Genomic DNA, 20,381 nt, shown 5'->3' with positions numbered 1-20,381 from the left:
TTTCTTTAATCCAGTGTCTGATATAACTATACTCTAAATTTAATATTTGGAAGTTACTTTGTTTTAATCAAAAATAACCACCATTGGTCACACATATGAAGCACTGACTCCAGTGATAAGACATGATACTTATCCTACTTTTATGTCTGTAAATGTTTTTAAGTTTTTCTAAGACACAGGATGTCAGACGTATTTCTGTTTAACAGCAAATCAGTTGCATTGAGAATGTGATTTTGAACTTAACCATCACATGCTGTTTTGTCATAGGTTGTAGAAATGTACTCTAGCGGAGGAGATCTTCACCTAGAACTTCCAACGGGTCAACAAGGAGGTACCAGAAAACTGTGGGTGAGTGATGGTGTATTTTTCTCTCATGTGTAGTCACATGGAACCAATTATGTTCTTAAATACACCAGAAATTATACACCACATTTATCAGCTGTATAAATGTGGGTGACTTTCCCTTAATTATATCTTAATTATAAACTTACATCAGATATATTTGAAAATTAGATGATACATAGAGAGAAAAGTATAAGTAGTAATTTTGGGGAAGAGCAATGAACAAAATTGGTGGGAGCTTTAACCCACTCTGTGAAAAGGAAGAGATTTCAACTATTCTTTCATAGAATTATATTGGTAATGTTGTCTCTGAATATAATCATTTATAATGTGCTTTATACCAAGATTTTAAAAAAAAAAAAACCTGTGGGAAAGATCCATTATATGTTTGAGGTAGAGAATTGAACATGCAGATTTATTGTTGATAGTGATGACATTTTCAGAGAGAATGTAGTCAAGCCCTCATGACAATTTAGAACATTTTAAATTCTTAGGTGATTTACATCCACCTTTAATATTACTGAATAGTTAATACTAGTTTGTGTCAATTCTTAGAGAACCACTTTTTCTTAGAGAATATTGGCAAATATTAGCCAAGTCAGTGAATATGTAGCAACTACCTTATTTGTAGAGTTTCCTGTCATCAGAGGGTTTTTCTTTAAATGTTATTTACCACACCTTAATCAAAGAGGGGAAAAGCATAGGAGGTGCAGTTCTTGTACCGAGGGCACTCAGACCGCTCCTCATCCATAATTGGAGACAACAGACTTTACTGGTATGAGTAAGTTCAGAATATCAAATTTATTTATTAATTGCTCTATTAAACACACCTAGCCTCTTGTTCTGTCTTCTGACCAGTCTCATCCTAGGAAGGGATGCAGAGGGGACATTTTTAGAATGTTGACTTGAGCAATTAGAAACAGATTTGTCAGGGATTTGGTTAACTCCTCCGATACAGGAACACATTAGCAGGTAGAAATATGTAATGGATGGTTCATGTATATCCTTTCACAAAAAATATTTTATCTTGAAATTATGTTATTGTTTGAAAAGCCTTTGGGAGAAATAGTATTTAAAACAGTGCTTTGGAGAATTAACTATAAGCTATTCAATTTGTATTCTAATTCTAGATAGAAGAACTAAGAATTTACTGTGAAATATAATTGGTAACCAAAAAACATCAGAGAATTGAGATTTCTCATTATTTAAGAATTGTGATCAATGGTAGCAGAGATGGCATAATGTTTTAAGATTCCCAGTGGCTACAAAAAAAGATAAAGTTATTCTTATTCCTATAAACCTAGAGTAAGAAAAGTCAGTTGGCCTTGACCTCACCCTCAGCCCATTTACAGTATACATAAGAAAAGCCCAGAGACCAGTCAGCTCCCTAGAGATGGGGAAGTGGATGGTGCATCTCTAGTGGCCCCAGGAGGGTTCCAATCATTTCTTTCCTACTTTGAGGCTAAAAAGTTAAGAGAATAGAGGTAAGTGAAGACCAGTAAATTCTATATCACAGGGATCTCCTCAAATATACCAAAAGGTGGGTGGAGAGAAATTCTGGTGGTCCCAAGGAAGCCAGATTGTTGTAAAACCAGGAAAAAGGACATCTAAAAAGAAATTTTTTTTTCCCTGATGAATCTTCCTTCTAGTGTATTTCTGAATGTTCTGTCATTCCAGGCCTGAAAATGTTTGCTATCTTACTTGCTAAGAGTCTTACTGAAAGCAGTTGGTGCACTGCGATTGCCTGGGAAGCTTTGTTGTGTTTAGTTTTAAATGCAAGGACACTTTCATTTAAAGAGCTCTCTCAGTTATTATTTAAAGAAATTTCTGTAGACTTCTGGAAAAGCATTTCCCTCCAATAGTGACATGTCTATTTGTTAGAGAATTTTAGGAGTGAATTGTATACACAAACATCACGTCAAAGAATAAATGATTTATAGAATAATTCAGTCTTTTAATGATAATTTTGCAACTGACAGTTTGTTTCCAGATGATTTTTTTTTCTTTGCTTGATTTTTTATATCATGCTTTGTCAATTCTAAGGTGCACTTTTTTTTCACATTTAATGTTCTTCAAAATTGGAGCGTGTTACGATCCATGGAATATATTTAAGTGGCAATGTGGTTTTTTTCTTAGTAGGCATATAAAATAATAATGCATCTTTCAGTCATTCTCATCTTATTCGCTAAACTGTGGTTTATTGTAATGTGGAACATTACAAAATCTGTGCTACATATGGTCTGTTAACTTGTCAGGAGATCCCTCCTTATGAAACCAAGGGAGTGATGAGAGCCAGCTTTTCATCCAGAGAAGCAGATAACCACACAGCCTTCATCAGAATAAAAACGAATGCTTCAGACAGCACAGAGTTTATCATTCTTCCTGTTGAGGTAGAAGTTACAACAGGTTAGTAGAAAACCGAAGGAGCTGCAAATGTGTTTGTTTTGTTTTTAGTACATCTTACTCTGGGCAAAGTAAAATCTAATGGTTTACTTTTCTCTTTTCCAAGCTCCTGGAATTTATTCCTCAACCGAAATGTTAGATTTTGGTACACTACGAACACAAGGTAAAGAAAAGAGACAGTATTTTTCTAAGTCTTTAAAAAAAAAAAAAAAAAACTCTGGTCAGAACAGTGCTGAATGGCTGACTCTTCTTTAACTCCTTGGTAACTCAGCTTTGAGAGTTACCTTTCAGTGAGTTACACGATCTCGTTCAAACCTACTGTTGGGAACTCCAAGCCCTCATGAGTTCATACCCCATTCCTCTGAGGGACACCATTGCTTACCAGGTGGGAAAACAAGGTCATGAGATAAGTGAAGTCTTCTAAACAGAACAATGAGGCAGAAGTTATAGTTTCTTAGTTTTTTAATCTAGGTTGTCACATATTCAGTTATGCTGAATCTTTTTTTTAATAGTAAAATAGGGGCGCCTGGGTGGCTCAGTGGGTTAAGCCTCTGCCTCCGGCTTGGGTCATGATCTCAGGGTCCTGGGATCAAGCCCTGCATCGGGCTCTCTGCTCAGCGGGGAGCCTGCTTCCCCCTCTCTCTCTGCCTGCCTCTCTGCCCACTTATGATCTCTCTCTGCCTGTCAAATAAATAAATAAAATCTTTTTAAAAATTTTTTTAAAAATCTTTAAAAAAATAATAGTAGTAAAATAAATAATAAACTATTTCTGGATTCTTAGATTATGCCATTTTATTATTAATTTTATTAATATTTTATTAACATTAATTATTCAGTTATATTATAATAACATAATGTTAAATTTGCCCCAGATGTTCAAAGAAAGTATTCGATTTCTAAAATTGAAATCACTCAAGTTAAAGGATTTATTAAGAAAAAAATAGAAATAGTTATAATTTGGGATTTCTGTGGGTCATGTATAATTAGAATTTGGTTGTTCAGGATTGAAGACCCCTTTTTGAAAATTAGATTTGGTTTTATTGTGATAATTTCACATTGCACATTATTAATTTGCTTCCTTATGCTTTCCTGGAAAACTAAAAGATTAGTAATAATGTCTAATTCCACTAAAAAATTATGTTTTTTCTGGTTATTTAGGAGGGCGTGGTTCTTGTAATACACTGTATCCTTATGAGTTGGGTAGGATCACATTCTTTTTACTAATGTAATTATAGTTCTTTTTCATGTTCTAGAATAGGTTCAGTCTCATATCTAATAAGGTAAAAATTCTAGCTTGCTGTAAAGCACACATGTTAAAGAAATATTTCTTTTCTTCAATTTTAACAGATCTACCAAAAGTTTTAAACCTTCATTTATTAAATTCAGGAACAAAAGATGTACCAATAACAGTAAGTTTTTATCTATTTTCTCCAAATTTATATATTCTCTGTTTTTAAACTTAAGAGAAAGTTAAAAATAATTAAACTCTTTTTCTAAACGATTCTGTTTTATGGTGGCCTAGTGTAGTTGGGTTCTAAGTGTGATATGAGAAACCTATTCTTCCTCTAACCACCTTTAAAGATGAGAAGGAAAGTAGATGATCTTCCCCAAGCCAAGTCTGAACCAAAGTCCCTGAGGTTCTTCTTTAGGTGTCATTTAAGAAGCTTGTGGATTCTGATAAATCCTAGGATGTGTGCCATGTGCAAAGAAAAACGGGTTATAATGATTCCATCAGGTTTAGCTGTTAGACGTAAGGTATGGGTAAGTAAAGAGAGAGGGGTAAAAAGGGTTCAAATGAGTTGGGAAATAATAATAAAGCAAAGAGATACGGTAGGTAATGTGAGAATGCTGTTAGTATTTGTCCAAAGTATCCTTCTTTTTTTTTTTTTTTTTAAATTTTTTTATTTTAATAAACATATAATGTATTTTTATCCCCAGGGGTACAGGTCTGTGAATCGTCTGGTTTACACATTTCACAGCACTCATCATAGCACATACCCTCCCCAATGTCCATTTCCCCACCACCCTCTCCCATCCCCCTTCCCCCCCGCAACCCTCAGTCTGTTTCTTGAGATTGAGTCTTTTATGGTTTGTCTCCCTCCCAATCCCATCTTTTCATTTTTTCTTTTCCTACCTCCCCCCAACCCCCCCCACCTTGCATCTCCACTTCCTCATATCAAAGAGATCATATGATAGTTGTCTTTCTCCGATTGACTTATTTCGCTAAGCATGATACCCTCTAGTTCCATCCACGTCGTCGCAAATGGCAAGATTTCATGTCTTTTGATGGCTGCATAGTATTCCATTGTGTATATATACCACATCTTCTTTATCCATTCATCTGTTGATGGACATCTAGGCGCTTTCCACAGTTTGGCTATTGTGGACATTGCTGCTATAAACATTCGGGTGCACGTGCCCCTTCGGAGCACCACATTTGTATCTTTAGGATATATACCCAGGAGTGCAATTGCTGGGTCGTAGGGTAGCTCTATTTTCAGTTTTTTGAGGAACCTCCACACTGTTTTCCAGAGTGGTTGCACCAGCTTGCATTCCCACCAACAATGTAGGAGGGTTCCCCTCTCTCCGCATCCTCGCCAGCATCTGTCATTTCTTGACTTGTTAATTTTAGCCATTCTGACTGGTGTGAGGTGGTATCTCATTGTGGTTTTGATTTGTATTTCCCTGATGCCGAGTGATGTGGAGCATTTTTTCATGTGTCTGTTGGCCATCTGGATGTCTTCCTTGCAGAAATGTCTGTTCATGTCCTCTGCCCATTTCTTGACTGGATTATTTGTTCTTTGGGTATTGAGTTTGATAAGCTCTTTATAGATTTTGGATACGAGCCCTTTATCTGATATGTCGTTTGCAAATATCTTCTCCCATTCTGTCAGTTGTCTTTTGGTTTTGTTAACTGTTTCCTTTGCTGTGCAAAAGCTTTTGATCTTGATGAAATCCCAATAGTTCATTTTTGCCCTTGCTTCTGTTGCCTTTGGCGATGTTCCTAGGAAGAAGTTGCTGCGGTGGAGGTCAAAGAGGTTGCTGCCTGCATTGTCCTCAAGGATTTTGATAGATTCCTTTCGCACATTGAGGTCCTTCATCCACTTTGAGTCTATTTTCGTGTGTGGTGTAAGGAAATAGTCCAATTTCATTTTTCTGCATGTGGCTGTCCAATTTTCCCAGCACCATTTGTTGAAGAGGCTGTCTTTTTTCCATTGGATATTCTTTCCTGCTTTGTCGAAGATTAGTTGACCATAGAGTTGAGGGTCTATTTCTGGGCTCTCTATTCTGTTCCATTGGTCTATATGTCTGTTTTTGTGCCAGTACCATACTGTCTTGATGATGACAGCTTTGTAATAGAGCTTGAAGTCTGAATTGTGATACCACCGACTTTGGCTTTCTTTTTCAATATTCCTTTGGCTATTCGAGGTCTTTTCTGGTTCCATATAAATTTTAGGATTATTTGTTCTATTTCTTTGAAAAAAATGGATGGGATTTTGATAGGGATTGCATTAAATGTGTAGATTGCTTTAGGTAAAATAGACATTTTCACAATATTTGTTCTTCCAATCCATGAGCATGGAATATTTTTCCATTTCTTTGTGTCTTCCTCAATTTCTTTCATGAGTACTTTATAGTTTTCTGAGTATAGATTCTTTGCCTCTTTGGTTAGATTTATTCCTAGGTATCTTATGGTTTTGGGTACGATTGTAAATGGGACTGACTCCTCAATTTCTCTTTCTTCTGTCTTGTTGTTAGTGTAAAGAAATGCGACTGATTTCTGTGCATTGACTTTATATCCTGACACTTTACTGAATTCCTGTATAAGTTCTAGCAGTTTTGGAGTGGAGCCTTTTGGGTTTTCCACATATAGTATCATATCATCTGCAAAGAGTGATAGTTTGACTTCTTCTTTGCCGATTTGGATGCCTTTAATTTCTTTTTGTTGTCTGATTGCTGAGGCTAGGACTTCTAGTACTATATTGAACAGCAGTGGTGATAACGGACATCCCTGCCGTGTTCCTGACCTTAGCGGAAAAGCTTTCAGTTTTTCTCCATTGAGAATGATATTTGCGGTGGGTTTTTCATAGATGGCTTTGATAATGTTGAGGTATGTGCCTTCTATCCCTACACTTTGAAGAGTTTTAATCAGGAAGGGATGCTGCACTTTGTCAAACGCTTTTTCAGTATCTATTGAGAGTATCATATGGTTCTTACTCTTTCTTTTATTAATGTATTGTATCACATTGATGGATTTGCGGATGTTGAACCAACCTTGCAGCCCTGGAATAAATCCCACTTGGTCGTGGTGAATAATCCTTTTAATGTACTGTTGGATCCTATTGGCCAGTATTTTGGTGAGAATTTTCGCATCTGTGTTCATCAAGGATATTGGTCTGTAATTCTCTTTTTTGGTGGGATCCTTGTCTGGTTTTGGGATCAAGGTGATGCTGGCCTCATAGAATGAGTTTGGAAGTTTTCCTTCCATTTCTATTTTTTGGAACAGTTTCAGGAGAATAGGAATTAATTCTTCTTTAAATGTTTGGTAGAATTCCCCTGGGAAGCCGTCTGGTCCTGGACTTTTGTTTGTTTGGAGATTTTTGATGACTGTTTCAATCTCCTTACTGGTTATGGGTCTGTTCAGGTTATCTATTTCTTCCTGGTTCAGTTGTGGTAGTTTATACATCTCTAGAAATGTATCCATTTCTTCCAGGTTGTCAAATTTGTTGCCATAGAGTTGCTCGTAGTATGTTCTTATAATTGTTTGTATTTCTTTGGTGTTGGTTGTGATCTCTCCTCTTTCATTCATGATTTTATTTATTTGCGTCCTTTCTCTTTTCTTTTTGATAAGTCTGGCCAGGGGCTTATCAATCTTATTAATTCTTTCAAAGAACCAGCTCCTAGTTTTGTTGATTTGTTCTATTGTTTTTTTAGTTTCTATTTCATTGATTTCTGCTCTGATCTTTATAATTTCTCTTCTCCTGCTGGGTTTAGGCTTTCTTTGTTGTTCTCTCTCCAGCTCCTTTAGGTGTAGGGTTAGGTTGTGTATTTGAGACCTTTCTTGTTTCTTGAGAAAGGCTTGCACTGCTATATATTTTCCTCTCAGGACTGCCTTTGTTGTGTCCCACAGATTTTGAACTGTTGTGTTTTCATTATCATTTGTTTCCATGAATTTTTTCAATTCTTCTTTAATTTCCTGGTTGACCCATTCATTTTTTAGAAGGATGCTGTTTAGTCTCCATGTATTTGCGTTCTTTCCAAATTTCCTCTTGTGATTGAGTTCGAGCTTCAGAGCATTGTGGTCTGAAAATATGCAGGGAATGATCTCGATCTTTTGGTACCGATTGAGACCTGATTTATGACCCAGGATGTGGTCTATTCTGGAGAATGTTCCATGTGCACTAGAGAAGAATGTATATTCTGTTGCTTTGGGATGGAATGTTCTGAATATATCTGTGATGTCCATCTGGTCCAGTGTGTCATTTAAGGCCTTTATTTCCTTGTTGATCTTTTGCTTAGATGATCTGTCCATTTCAGTGAGGGGAGTGTTAAAGTCCCCTGCTATTATTGTATTACTGTCGATGTATTTCTTTGATTTTGTTATTAATTGGTTTATATAGTTGGCTGCTCCCATGTTAGGGGCATAGATGTTTAAGATTGTTAGATCTTCTTGTTGGACAGACCCTTTGAGTATGATATAGTGTCCTTCCTCATCTCTTATTATAGTCTTTGGCTTAAAATCTAATTGATCTGATATAAGGATTGCCACCCCAGCTTTCTTCTGATGTCCATTAGCATGGTACATTGTTTTCCACCCCCTCACTTTAAATCTGGAGGTGTCTTCGGGTCTAAAATGAGTTTCTTGGAGGCAGCATATGGATGGGTTTTGTTTTTCTATCCATTCTGATACCCTGTGTCTTTTGATTGGGGCATTTAGCCCATTAACATTCAGGGTAACTATTGAGAGATATGAATTTAGTGCCATTGTATTGCCTGTAAGATGATTGTTACTGTATATTGTTTCTGTTTCTTTCTGATCTACTACTTTTAGGGTCTCTCTTTGCTTAGAGGACCCCTTTCAATATTTCCTGTAGAGCTGGTTTGGTGTTTGCAAATTCTTTCAGCTTTTGTTTGTCCTGGAAGCTCTTTATCTCTCCTTCTATTTTCAATGATAGCCTAGCCGGATATAGTATTCTTGGCTGCATGTTTTTCTCGTTTAGTGCTCTGAATATATCATGCCAGTTCTTTCTGGCCTGCCAGGTCTCTGTGGATAAGTCCGCTGCCAATCTAATGTTTTTACCCTTGTATGTTACAGACTTCTTTTCCCGGGCTGCTTTCAGGATTTTCTCTTTGTCACTAAGACTTGTAAATTTTACTATCAGGTGACGAGGTGTGGACCTATTTTTATTGATTTTGAGGGGCGTTCTTAGCATCTCCTGGATTTTGATGTTTGTTCCCTTTGCCATATTAGGGAAATTCTCTCCAATAATTGTCTCCAATATACCTTCTGCTCCCCTCTCTCTTTCTTCTTCTTCTGGAATACCAATTATTCTAATGTTGTGTCGTCTTATGGTGTCACTTATCTCTCGAATCCTCTCCTCGTGTTCCAGTAGTTGTTTGTCTCTCTTTTGCTCAGCTTCTTTATTCTCTGTCATTTGGTCTTCTATGTCACTAATTCTTTCTTCTGCCTCATTTATCCTGGCAGTGAGAGCTTCCATTTTTGATTGCACCTCATGAATAGCTTTTTTGATTTCAACTTGGTTAGATTTTAGTTCTTTTATTTCTCCAGAAAGGGCTTTTATCTCTCCGGAGAGGGTTTCTCTAATATCTTCTATGCCTTTTTCGAGCCCGGCTAGAACCTTGAGAATTGTCATTCTGAACTCTAGATCTGTCATGCTACCTATGTCTGTATTGATTAGGTCTCCAGCCTTCGGTACGGCCTCTTGTTCTTTTTTTTGAGGTGAGTTTTTCCGCCTTGTCATTTTGTCCAGGTAGGATTTGCTTTCTCCTGCTGTGGAATTCCGCTGTTCTTGGTGACTGAAGTTGGTTTTGGATGGTTTCTTGTTGATCTTCTGGGGGAGGGGCCTGTTGTAGTGATTCTCAAGTGTCTTTGCCGCAGGCGGAATTGCACCGCCCTTGCCAGGGGCCGGGCTAAGTAATCCGCTCGGGTTCGCTTTCGGGAGCTTTTGTTCCCTGAGCGCTTTCCGTAGAGTTCCGGAGGACGGGAATGAAGATGGCGGCCTCCCAATCTCTCGGCCCGGAGGAGCCGAGAGCTTGGGGTTCCGCTCCTCAGTGCGCTCTCAGAGCAAAGCGCCCAATAGCCCCGCCTCCCTGGCTTGCGGTCGCGCCTCGAGGAAAGCAGTCAATTGTTGGAGCTGGAGAAAAGCGCCGGGTCGCTTTTGTCTCCGTGGCCTCCGGCCGCGCTCCGAGCCCACCCAGCCTGCGACCGGCACAAGGTAACCCCGGGCTTAGAGCTCACTCCTCGGCTTTGTCGCTATAGCCGGCTTCCCCGCTCTAATACCTGCGAGCTCTGCGGCACTCAGACACCCCCAGTCCTTCTGTGACCCCGCGGGTCCTGGGGTTATGCTGACCCCGCCTGGGTTTCCCCCCAGTTTAGCCTCTGGAGCGATGTCTCCCAGTGGAGCCGACTTTTAAAAGTCCCGATTTTGTGCTCCGTCGCTCCGCCGCTTGCCGGGTGCCGGCCCCTCCCCCCGGGGTCTATCTTCCCGTCGCTTTGGATTCACTTCTCCGCAGGTCCTACCTTTCAGAAAGTGATCGATTTTCTGTTTCTGGGATTGTTGCTCTTCTTCTCTTCGATTTCCCGTTGGATTTATAGGTGTTCACAATGGTTAGATAAGCTATCTAGCTGATCTCCTGCTACCCGATGTCGTCTCAGCCTGCTACTTCTCCGCCATCTTGACTCCCCCGCCCCAAAGTATCCTTCTAACTGGCAACTACTATAGCATGCTAGATAGCAGACTACAAACCAGGGTCCTCTTTTCCCTGCACACATGCACATGAAACAAGTGAACTTGAGGCCTTACAGTGGAATTGGGGAGCCGTTACACGATTTTAGGGGAAATAAGAGAGAGAGACCCAAATTTTGCTTTGGTCCACAACTTTACCTCCTGGTGAAGTCCTGAAGATATTATATATAGGAAATAATGGAAAAAGAAAGTAGTACATTTTTATTATAATCTGTGCTAAAGTCAGTAGCCTAAAATCAGAGAATTCTGATAAAATGAGATACATCAAATGGGCATGAGACTTAGGGACCTTTGTCCATCCATGGCCAAACCCAGAGTTTATAGCCAGCTGGTAGCATGGACCAAAGAGAGGAGAGTTTACAAATCCTAAATGAGGGAGCAAGAGACAGTCATCCCAGGTAACCATATTTTAATGTGTAGTAACTGTGCTCATTGATCATAGTCCAGGCAGTGTCCTGCTGTCTGACCTAGTATTTTTTGCTGCTAAGTAGAAGAACTAGGGGGATGGGTTCTGGTAGGGAGCTTCCCCGACTCTACTCTGGGCTAAAACTGCCCCACTTGGAGTTCCTGCCTGTCCACTGTTGGCAGGCTGAAAGAAACCTGTGGTACAGTTGCCTGGGTCTGCTGTGATTCACACCCGTCCTTCTCAGGGGGTCCTTATGGGTTGGGACCCCACCACAGATGACAAGGAACAGCTCTTTTGACCTGGCCACCCTGATACCATTGAAACAAAATATAACAGTATGACAGCAGCATTATATCTCTTTGTTTTGTTATTTTTCTTTTTAAATAGCAGTTTTAGTGAAATATTTTTATATGCTTGCTTTTAAAAAAACTTTTTTTGATTCAGTTTTTGAAAAGATTACCATCAAAGTCTCTGTAGAATGAAACTATCATCATGTTCTCCAGTAATGACCTTTTACATAAGAAAATACTACAGTGAATATTTCTGTTGTATGATATCTTTGGAATTCCTATTTTAGCAATAATTAATTACGTTTTCCTAAATATGTAATGCTGATTGTTACTATATTGAGGGGTTAGGGACTGATTTTGTCTCTTTAACTATATTGACATTTTCACAAGTATATGGAAAAATGAGCAAAATAAGAACAGTGTAAATGTATATAAAGATGTGAGTTATATGTGTGTTAATATGAACACCCTTCTGGACAAGGACCGTTCTGCAATAATATACTTGTTTTCCTTGTTTGGTGTTAAAATATCTGTTGTCTTATAAAGGTAGCTGTGTTTTGTTATTGTTGTTTTCCAGTAGAATGAGTTGGGAAGTATTCTCTCCTCTTCTATTTTTGGGAAGAGTTTGGAAGAACTGGTGTTAACTCTTCTTAAATGTTTGGTAGAATTCACCAATGAAGTCCTGTGAGCCTGGGCTTCTCTTTGTGGGAAGTTTTAAAATTCACTCTCTTTAGGCCTATTCAGATTGTCTGTTTCTTCTTGCCTCACTTTCAGTGGCTTTTGTCTTCTTAGAGATTTTGTCACTGTGTCTCAAGTTTCTAATTGGTTGGTGTACCAGTGTTCATAGTATTCCCTTATGATTCTTTTGTCCCTGTGAAGTAGGTAGCAATGTCCCGTTTTTCATTCTTGATTTTAGTAAGTTAGTCTTCTCTGTATTTAAAGATGGTTTTGGTCAGTCTAGCTAAGGGTTTGTCACTTCTGTTGATCCTTTGAAAGAGGGCAGCTGGGTGGCTCCATTGGTTAAGCCTCTGCTTTCGGTAGCGCATGATCCCACAATCCTGGGATCAAGTCCTACATTGGGCTGCCTCCTTGGCAGGGAGTCTGTTGCTCTCTCTCTCTTTCTTTGTCAAGTAAGTAAATAAAATCTTTAAAAGAATTAATTTTTGGTTTTGTTAATTTTCTCTATTTTTCTTTGTCTGCCATTAAAACATCCTTTAGGTGATGAGTAAAGATGGTAGAGAGTAGGAGAACCCCTTTGTTCCCTTGACACTATTATCCTCACATTTGCAAATTAAAAAAATAGAAATCTGTTAGAGTTTCCTCTCCAACCATGAACACACACACGTTTTAGGTTTTACCAGTCAGTGAAATGCAAAGGCCTCTGTATCACTAAAATGTTAACATTTTAAAATCTTTCTTTACCCAGAATTATGATTGTTTTTGTTAAAAAATTTCTGAGTTCGTTTATCTGGGTTTCCTCCATAATAGAATATAATTCCTTCTGCTAGATTTGTTTAGATTCTATTGGCTACAACCTACTTACCTTCTTTGAACTTTTTGATACTGATTTCTTCTTTAGCGCATTTGGCTATATAGAGCACATTTACTGTATCCGTGGTAGTATATCCACCACTCCTCCCAGCCCTTTTTGTCTGGGATGAGCTCAAGTGCTTTCTCCACTGGGAGAGCCTCTCCTAGCACAGCTTCCTGACAGCACACTGGGAGATCCCTCTTTTGCTGCAGACGGCAGCTCTTCACCTGTAGGGCAGACATTGGCTGTCACTGATGGATCACCCAGCTGTTGCCTCAGTTCGAGATGTCTGATAATTTTTATTTTTGTGTGTTCTCATGCTGTTTGTCCATGGTTGGTTTTTTCTGTCTGTGGGATGCCATTGCACAGGGCAGGGTCGTTGTGAGAGCTTTCTTGTTGGGCACACTTGACGCCTGCAGTCACTTCTCCAAATGTGAGTGTTTAGAGATTTGATGGGAAAATGACTTTACTTAGCCCAAGCAATTTTGTCCAACTTTTTACATACAATGAACAGACCAAAACAAATGTCTTTTGGGACGCCTGGATGGCTCAGTCACCCAGGTGTCTGCCTTCAGCTCAGGTCATGATCCTGGGGTCCTGGGATAGAGCCCCGCATCAGGCTCCATGCTCAGGGGGGAGTCTACTTCTCCCACTACCTGCCTCTCCCCTGCTTGTGCTCTCTCTAACAAATAAAGAACCATGAGAGACTAGGGACTCTGAAAAACAACCTGAGGGTTTTGAAGGGGCGGGGGGTGGGAGGGTGGGGGAACCAGGTGGTGGGTATTGGGGAGGGCACAGATTGCATGGAGCACTGGGTGTGGTGAAAAAAACAATGAATACTGTTACGCTGAAAATAAATAAAAAATTTAATTTAAAAAATAAATAAATAAATAAAGCTAATGAAATTCCAGAAAAAAAAATCTTTTTTTAAATGCCTTTTTCAATAAACATTTTCTTAAAAATGAAATTATCAATCATAAGAATATGAATGAAAAAATACCATAGTTAGGAAAGAGAAGGAAATTCAGTTATAAAAGAGAAGGAAAGAGGCTCATGTTCCTCCTTTTTCTTAGAGAGTTTTAGGACACATTATAAGTCAACATTTTTGTTCTTACTATGGGTCAGGCACTATGCTAGGCTCTTTACATGGATTACCTTACTTAATACAACAGTCCTATAACATACACAGGTTCTGATTTTCCAAAGAAGGTAAATGAATCAGAACTTTTTTAAAAGACTTCTTCAATCATAAAAACTCAAAAGTTACTTAAAAGTATATTAGTATATAATGATACCAATCAAGTCTTTGCAAATATATCATTTTAATTTCATATTTAGTATTTCTACTAAAATCCTATTGATCTATAATACCTGTCTGTATATCTGCATCTGTAGCTACCCGTGTATGTATTTTTTCTAATATCCAGAGCCTAAACTCTGCCAGTGTTTTGGTAGTCTTGTCATATTTCCTCATTCATTCTTCCTTTATTCACCCAGTAAATATTTAATGAGCGTCAGCTACATGCCAGCTTCTGTGCTAAGTACTGAGAACACAGCAGTAAATCAACCAACCAAGGTTTCCACCCCTATTGAGCTCACTTTTTAGCTGGGAGACTGATGACCAGTATACAACATAATTGTAAATTGAACCAAGTTCTAACAAAAAAAGAAACAGAATGGCATGTAAGTGGGGGGAGGGAGATGATTTAGATAGGGTTGTCTCTGAGGAGCTGACATTTGAGGTAATAACTGAAGAGTAAGCAGTTGGCACCCATAAGAGAAGCTGGCAGATGAAAGTTCCCATCAAAGGGAACACCAAGTGCAAAAGCCTGAGGCGGGAACAGCTTTGGATGTCATGGGAAACAAGGAAGGGTTGAATGTATAAGGTGAGGGCCAGAGAGTTAATCATGGCTTTCTGGGCTTTGGAAAATGTTTAGATTTTGTTGTAAGTGCAACAGCAAATTACAGAATTTTAAGCAAGGGAGTGACATCATCTGATTTGAAAGGTCATCATCTGTGTTGTAAAGGTCATAGTAGCTACTTTGTGGAAAATGCACTACATAGAGTTAGGAGTCTGTTGCACTGGTCCACTTGAGATGGTGTTAGCTTAGACTGCTTACCTTATCGGCCAGGGGACAAGCCCATCTACATGGAAACTGAGTTTTAAGAGAGCTTCCTAAGTTTTTCCCCTTTCTGCATAGTATGCCAGACATAGAGACTGACACATTTTTAAAAGTGTCCCTGCCTCTGTCCATTTCACAAATATGTAACATCTTAATCAGAAGCTGGAGGATTTTTTTATTCCCCTTCAGGGAATTCAGAGCCTCTTCATCTTTCTAGATATGGGACCCCTAAAGCAAGTGTCTCAAAATAAAAGTTTGTTACCTGCAATTGGACAAGATACCTGGTTCAAGTCTACCTGACATTAATGGTGTATAATGCAACTCTGAGAATATGATTTTCCTCAACACTTAAAAACCTTAATGTGGTATAAATGATGGAATAAATTTGCATGAGATATCTTAAGAGGAACATTTGCATAAAGTTTCCTTACTGATAATGAATAAGAAACAAGGATATATTTGTCAGTTTTACCACTGTCAACTTGATTTGAGCTTTAGTGAATTTGTGTAGCTACTGTTAAAAATACAGTTGTTACATTCTGAAAGGTTTTTTCCTTACTTGCTCAAATGTTTTTGTAAGTAGTTTTAGAGTGTCCTGGACCTTTGAATCTTACTTGAGAGTTACTGAGCTTTAATTGGGTATGAATACCATGAGAAAAGGCTAGAACTATATTTAGAACATGTGCAAGCTGCCTTTCCTGGGAATCTTGCCATATTTTTTCCACTTCTCAATTATCTTTAGTAAGCAACACTTAAGTGACTGATACTAAAACAGATTATTAGTGTAAATATGCTTAATACAAGTTAATGATTATGTATTATTTTTCCTTTAAAGCCACCAGAATGAGCCAACTATTTAAGTGTTTTGTTTGTTTGGCCGTGCTTTTGTTTCCTTGGAAAATGAATTTTAACTGGTTTAGGGTTGGGTGTTTGTTTGTTTGTTTGTTTTTTTGTTTTTTTTTTTTAATTTTTTATTTATTTTCAGCGTAACAGTAGTCATTGTTTTTTCACCACACCCAGTGCTCCATGCAATCTGTGCCCTCCCTAATACCCACCACCTGGTTCCCCCAACCTCCCACCCCCGCCCCTTCAAAACCCTCAGGTTGTTTTTCAGAGTCCATAGTCTCTCATGGTTCACCTCCCCTTCCAATTTCCCTCAACTCCCTTCTCCTCACCATCTACCCTTGTCCTCTATATTATTTGTTATGCTCCACCAATAAGTGAAACCATATGATACTTGACTTTCTCTGTTTGACTTATTTCACTCAACATAATCTCTTCCAGTCCTGTCCATGTTGCTACAAAAGTTGGGTATTCGTCCTTTCTGATGGAGGCATAATACTCCATAGTGTATATGGACCACATCTTCCTTATCCATTCATCCGTTGAAGGGCATCTTGGTTCTTTCCACAGTTTGGCGACCGTGGCCATTGCTGCTATAAACATTGGGGTACAGATGGCCCTTCTTTTCACTACATCTGTATCTTTGGGGTAAATACCCAGCAGTGCAATTGCAGGGTCATAGGGAAGATCTATTTTTAATTTCCTGAGGAATCTCCACACTGTTCTCCAAAGTGGCTGCACCAGTTTGCATTCCCACCAACAGTGTAAGAGGGTTCCCCTTTCTCCACATCCTCTCCAACACACATTGTTTCCTGTCTTGCTAATTTTGGCCATTCTAACTGGTGTAAGGTGGTATCTCAATGTGGTTTTGATTTGAATCTCCCTGATGGCTAGTGATGATGAACATTTTTTCATGTGTCTGGTAGCCATTTGTATGTCTTCATTGGAGAAGTGTCTGTTCATATCTTCTGCCCATTTTTTGATATGATTATCTGTTTTGTGTGTGTTGAGTTTGAGGAGTTCTTTATAGATCCTGGATATCAACCTTTTATCTGTACTGTCATTTGCAAATATCTTCTCCCATTCCGTGGGTTGCCTCTTTGTTTTGATGACTGTTTCTTTTGCTGTGCAGAAGCTTTTTATCTTGATGAAGTCCCAGAAGTTCATCTTTGCCTTTATTTCCTTCGCCTTTGGAGACATATCTTGAAAGAAGTTGCTATGGCTGATATCAAAGAGGTTACTCCCTATGTTCTCCTCGAGGATTCTGATGGATTCCTGTCTCACGTTGAGGTCTTTTATCCATTTCGAGTTTATCTTTGTGTACGGTGTAAGAGAATGGTCAAGTTTCATTCTTCTACATATAGCTGTCCAGTTTTCCCAGCACCATTTATTGAAGAGACTGTCTTTTTTCCACTGGATATTTTTTCCTGTTTTGTCAAAGATTATTTGACCATAGAGTTGAGGGTCCATATCTGGGCTCTCTACTCTGTTCCACTGGTCCATGTGTCTGTTTTTATGCCAGTACCATGCTGTCTTGGTGATCACAGCTTTGTAGTAAAGCTTGAAATCAGGTAACGTGATGCCACCAGTTTTATTTTTGTTTTTCAACATTTCCTTAGCAATTCGGGGTCTCTTCTGATTCCATACAAATTTTAGTATTATTTGCTCCAGCTCTTTGAAAAATACTGGTGGAATTTTGATTGGAATGGCATTAAAAGTATAGATTGCTCTGGGCAGTATAGACATTTTAACGATGTTTATTCTTCCCATCCAAGAGCATGGAATGGTCTTCCATCTTTTTGTGTCTTCTTCAATTTCTTTTAGGAGTGTTCTGTAGTTCCTCGAGTACAGATCTTTAACCTCTTTGGTTAGGTTTATTCCGAGGTGTCTTATGGTTTTTGGTGCTATAGTAAATGGAATCGATTCTCTAATTTGCCTTTCTGTATTTTCATTGTTAGTGTATAAGAAAGCCACTGATTTCTGGACATTGACTTTGTATCCTGCTACATTACTGAATTGCTGTATGAGTTCTAGTAGTTTGGAGGTGGAGTCTTTCGGGTTTTCCATATAAAGAATCATGTCATCTGCGAAGAGAGAGAGTTTGACTTCTTCCTTGCCAATTTGGATACCTTTTATTTCTCTTTGTTGTCTGATTGCTGTTGCTAGAACTTCTAATACTATGTTGAACAAGAGTGGTGAGAGTGGGCATCCTTGTCGTGTTCCTGATCTCAATGGGAAGGCTGCAAGCTTTTTCCCATTGAGGATGATATTTGCTGTGGGTTTTTCATAGATAGATTTGATGAAGTTCAGGAATGTTCCCTCTATCCCTATACTTTGAAGCGTTTTAATCAGGAACGGATGCTGGATTTTGTCAAAAGCTTTTTCTGCATCAATGGAGAGGATCATGTGGTTCTTCTCTCTTCTCTTATTGATTTGTTCTATCACATTGATTGATTTGCGAATGTTGAACCATCCTTGTAACCCAGGGATGAATCCTACCTGGTCATGGTGGATAATCTTTTTAATGTGCTGTTGGATCCTGTTTGCTAGGATCTTGTTGAGAATCTTAGCATCCATATTCATCAGTGATATCGGTCTGAAATTCTCCTTTTTGGTAGGGTCTTTGCCTGGTTTGGGGATCAGGGTGATGCTGGCTTCATAAAAAGAGTCTGGAAGTTTTCCTTCTGCTTCAATTTTTTGAAACAGCTTCAGGAGAATAGGTATTATTTCTTCTTTGAAAGTTTGATAGAATTCCCCAGGGAATCCGTCAGGTCCTGGGCTCTTGTTTTTTGGGAGGTTTTTGATCACTGCTTCAGTCTCGTTACTAGATATCGGTCTATTCAGGTTGTCAATTTCTTCCTGGTTCAATTTTGGGAGTTTATAGTTTTCCAGGAATGCATCCATTTCATCTAGGTTGCTTAGCTTATTGGCGTATAACTGTTGATAATAGCTTCTGATGATTGTTTCTACTTCCTTGGTGTTAGTTGTGATCTCTCCCTTTTCATTCATAATTTTATTAATTTGGGCTTTCTCTCTTTTCTTTTGGATTAGTGTGGCCAATGGTTTATCGATCTTATTGATTCTTTCAAAAAACCAGCTTCTAGTTTCGTTGATACGTTCTACTGTATCTCTGGTTTCTACCTCGTTGATCTCTGCTCTAATCTTGATTATTTCCCTTCTTACGTGTGGAGTTGGTTTGATTTGTTGTTGATTCTCCAGTTCTTTAAGGTGTAGAGACAGCTGGTGTATTCTGGATTTTTCAATTTTTTTGAGGGAGGCTTGGATGGCTATGAATTTCCCCCTTAGGACCGCCTTTGCTGTATCCCATAGGTTTTGGAGTGAAGTGTCTTCATTCTCATTGGTTTCCATAAATTGTTTAAGTTCTTCTTTGATCTCCTGGTTGATCCAAGCATTCTTAAGCAAGGTGGTCTTTAGCTTCCAGGTATTTGAGTTCCTTCTGAACTTTTCCTTGTGATTGAGCTCCAGTTTCAAAGCATTGTGATCTGAGAATATGCAGGGAATCATCTCAGTCTTTTGGTATCGGTTGAGCCCTGATTTGTGACCCAGTATGTGGTCTATTCTGGAGAAGGTTCCATGTGCACTTGAGAAGAATGAGTATTCTGTTGTTTTAGGGTGGAATGTTCTGTATATATCTATGAGGTCCATCTGGTCCAATGTGTCATTCAATGCTCTTATTTCTTTATTGATTTTCTGCTTCGATGATCTGTCTATTTCTGAGAGAGGCGTGTTAAGATCTCCTACTATTAATGTATTCATATCAATATGACTCTTTATCTTGATTAATAGTTTTCTTATGTAATTGGCTGCTCCCATATTGGGGGCATAGATATTTACAATTGTTAGATCATCTTGGTGGATAGTCCCTTTAAGAATGATGTAGTGTCCTTCTGTATCCCTGACTACTGTCTTTAGTTTAAAATCTAATTTATCTGATATGAGAATCGCTACCCCGGCCTTCTTTTGAGGCCCATTGGCGTGAAAGATGCTTCTCCATCCCTTCACTTTCAGTCTGGGTGTATCTTTAGGTTCAAAATGGGTCTCTTGTAGACAACATATGGATGGGTCCTGTCGTTTTATCCAATCTGCAACCCTGTGTCGTTTTATGGGTGCATTTAGGCCATTCACATTGAGAGTGATTATTGAGAGATACGTTTTTATTGACATTGTGTTATCTTTGAAGTCTTTCTTTCTGTCGATTGTCTCTATATTTCTGTTCAATGCTATTCTTAGGATTTTTCCTCTTTTATAGAACCCCCCTTAATATTTCCTGCAGTGTCGGCTTGGTGGTTGCATAGTCTTTCAAGCCTTGCCGGTCTTGGAAACTCTTTATCTCTCCATCCATTTTGAATGTCAGTCTTGCTGGATAAAGTATTCTTGGCTGCATGTTCTTCTCATTGAGTGCCCTGAATATATCTTGCCAGCCCTTTCTGGCTT

At 38.7% G+C, this 20,381-nt stretch overlaps 1 protein-coding gene across 1 annotated transcript in view; it reads left to right on the top strand.

Annotated features, from left to right (window-relative positions):
• Window positions 1-20,381, top strand: part of TMEM131 (transmembrane protein 131) — a 229,654-nt gene that overhangs the window by 144,319 nt on the left and 64,954 nt on the right. The window contains exons 8-11 of the mRNA XM_080813933.1: window positions 268-348; window positions 2,598-2,748; window positions 2,852-2,908; window positions 4,093-4,154. Coding sequence (XP_080670059.1) covers window positions 268-348; window positions 2,598-2,748; window positions 2,852-2,908; window positions 4,093-4,154 — 351 coding nt within the window. The remainder of the gene's footprint in view (window positions 1-267; window positions 349-2,597; window positions 2,749-2,851; window positions 2,909-4,092; window positions 4,155-20,381) is intronic.

This window comes from Martes martes (assembly GCF_963455335.1).
Source record: "Martes martes genome assembly, chromosome: 9".
Classification (NCBI taxonomy): Eukaryota; Metazoa; Chordata; class Mammalia; order Carnivora; family Mustelidae; genus Martes; species Martes martes.
This window is presented reverse-complemented; position numbering and strand designations above follow the sequence as displayed.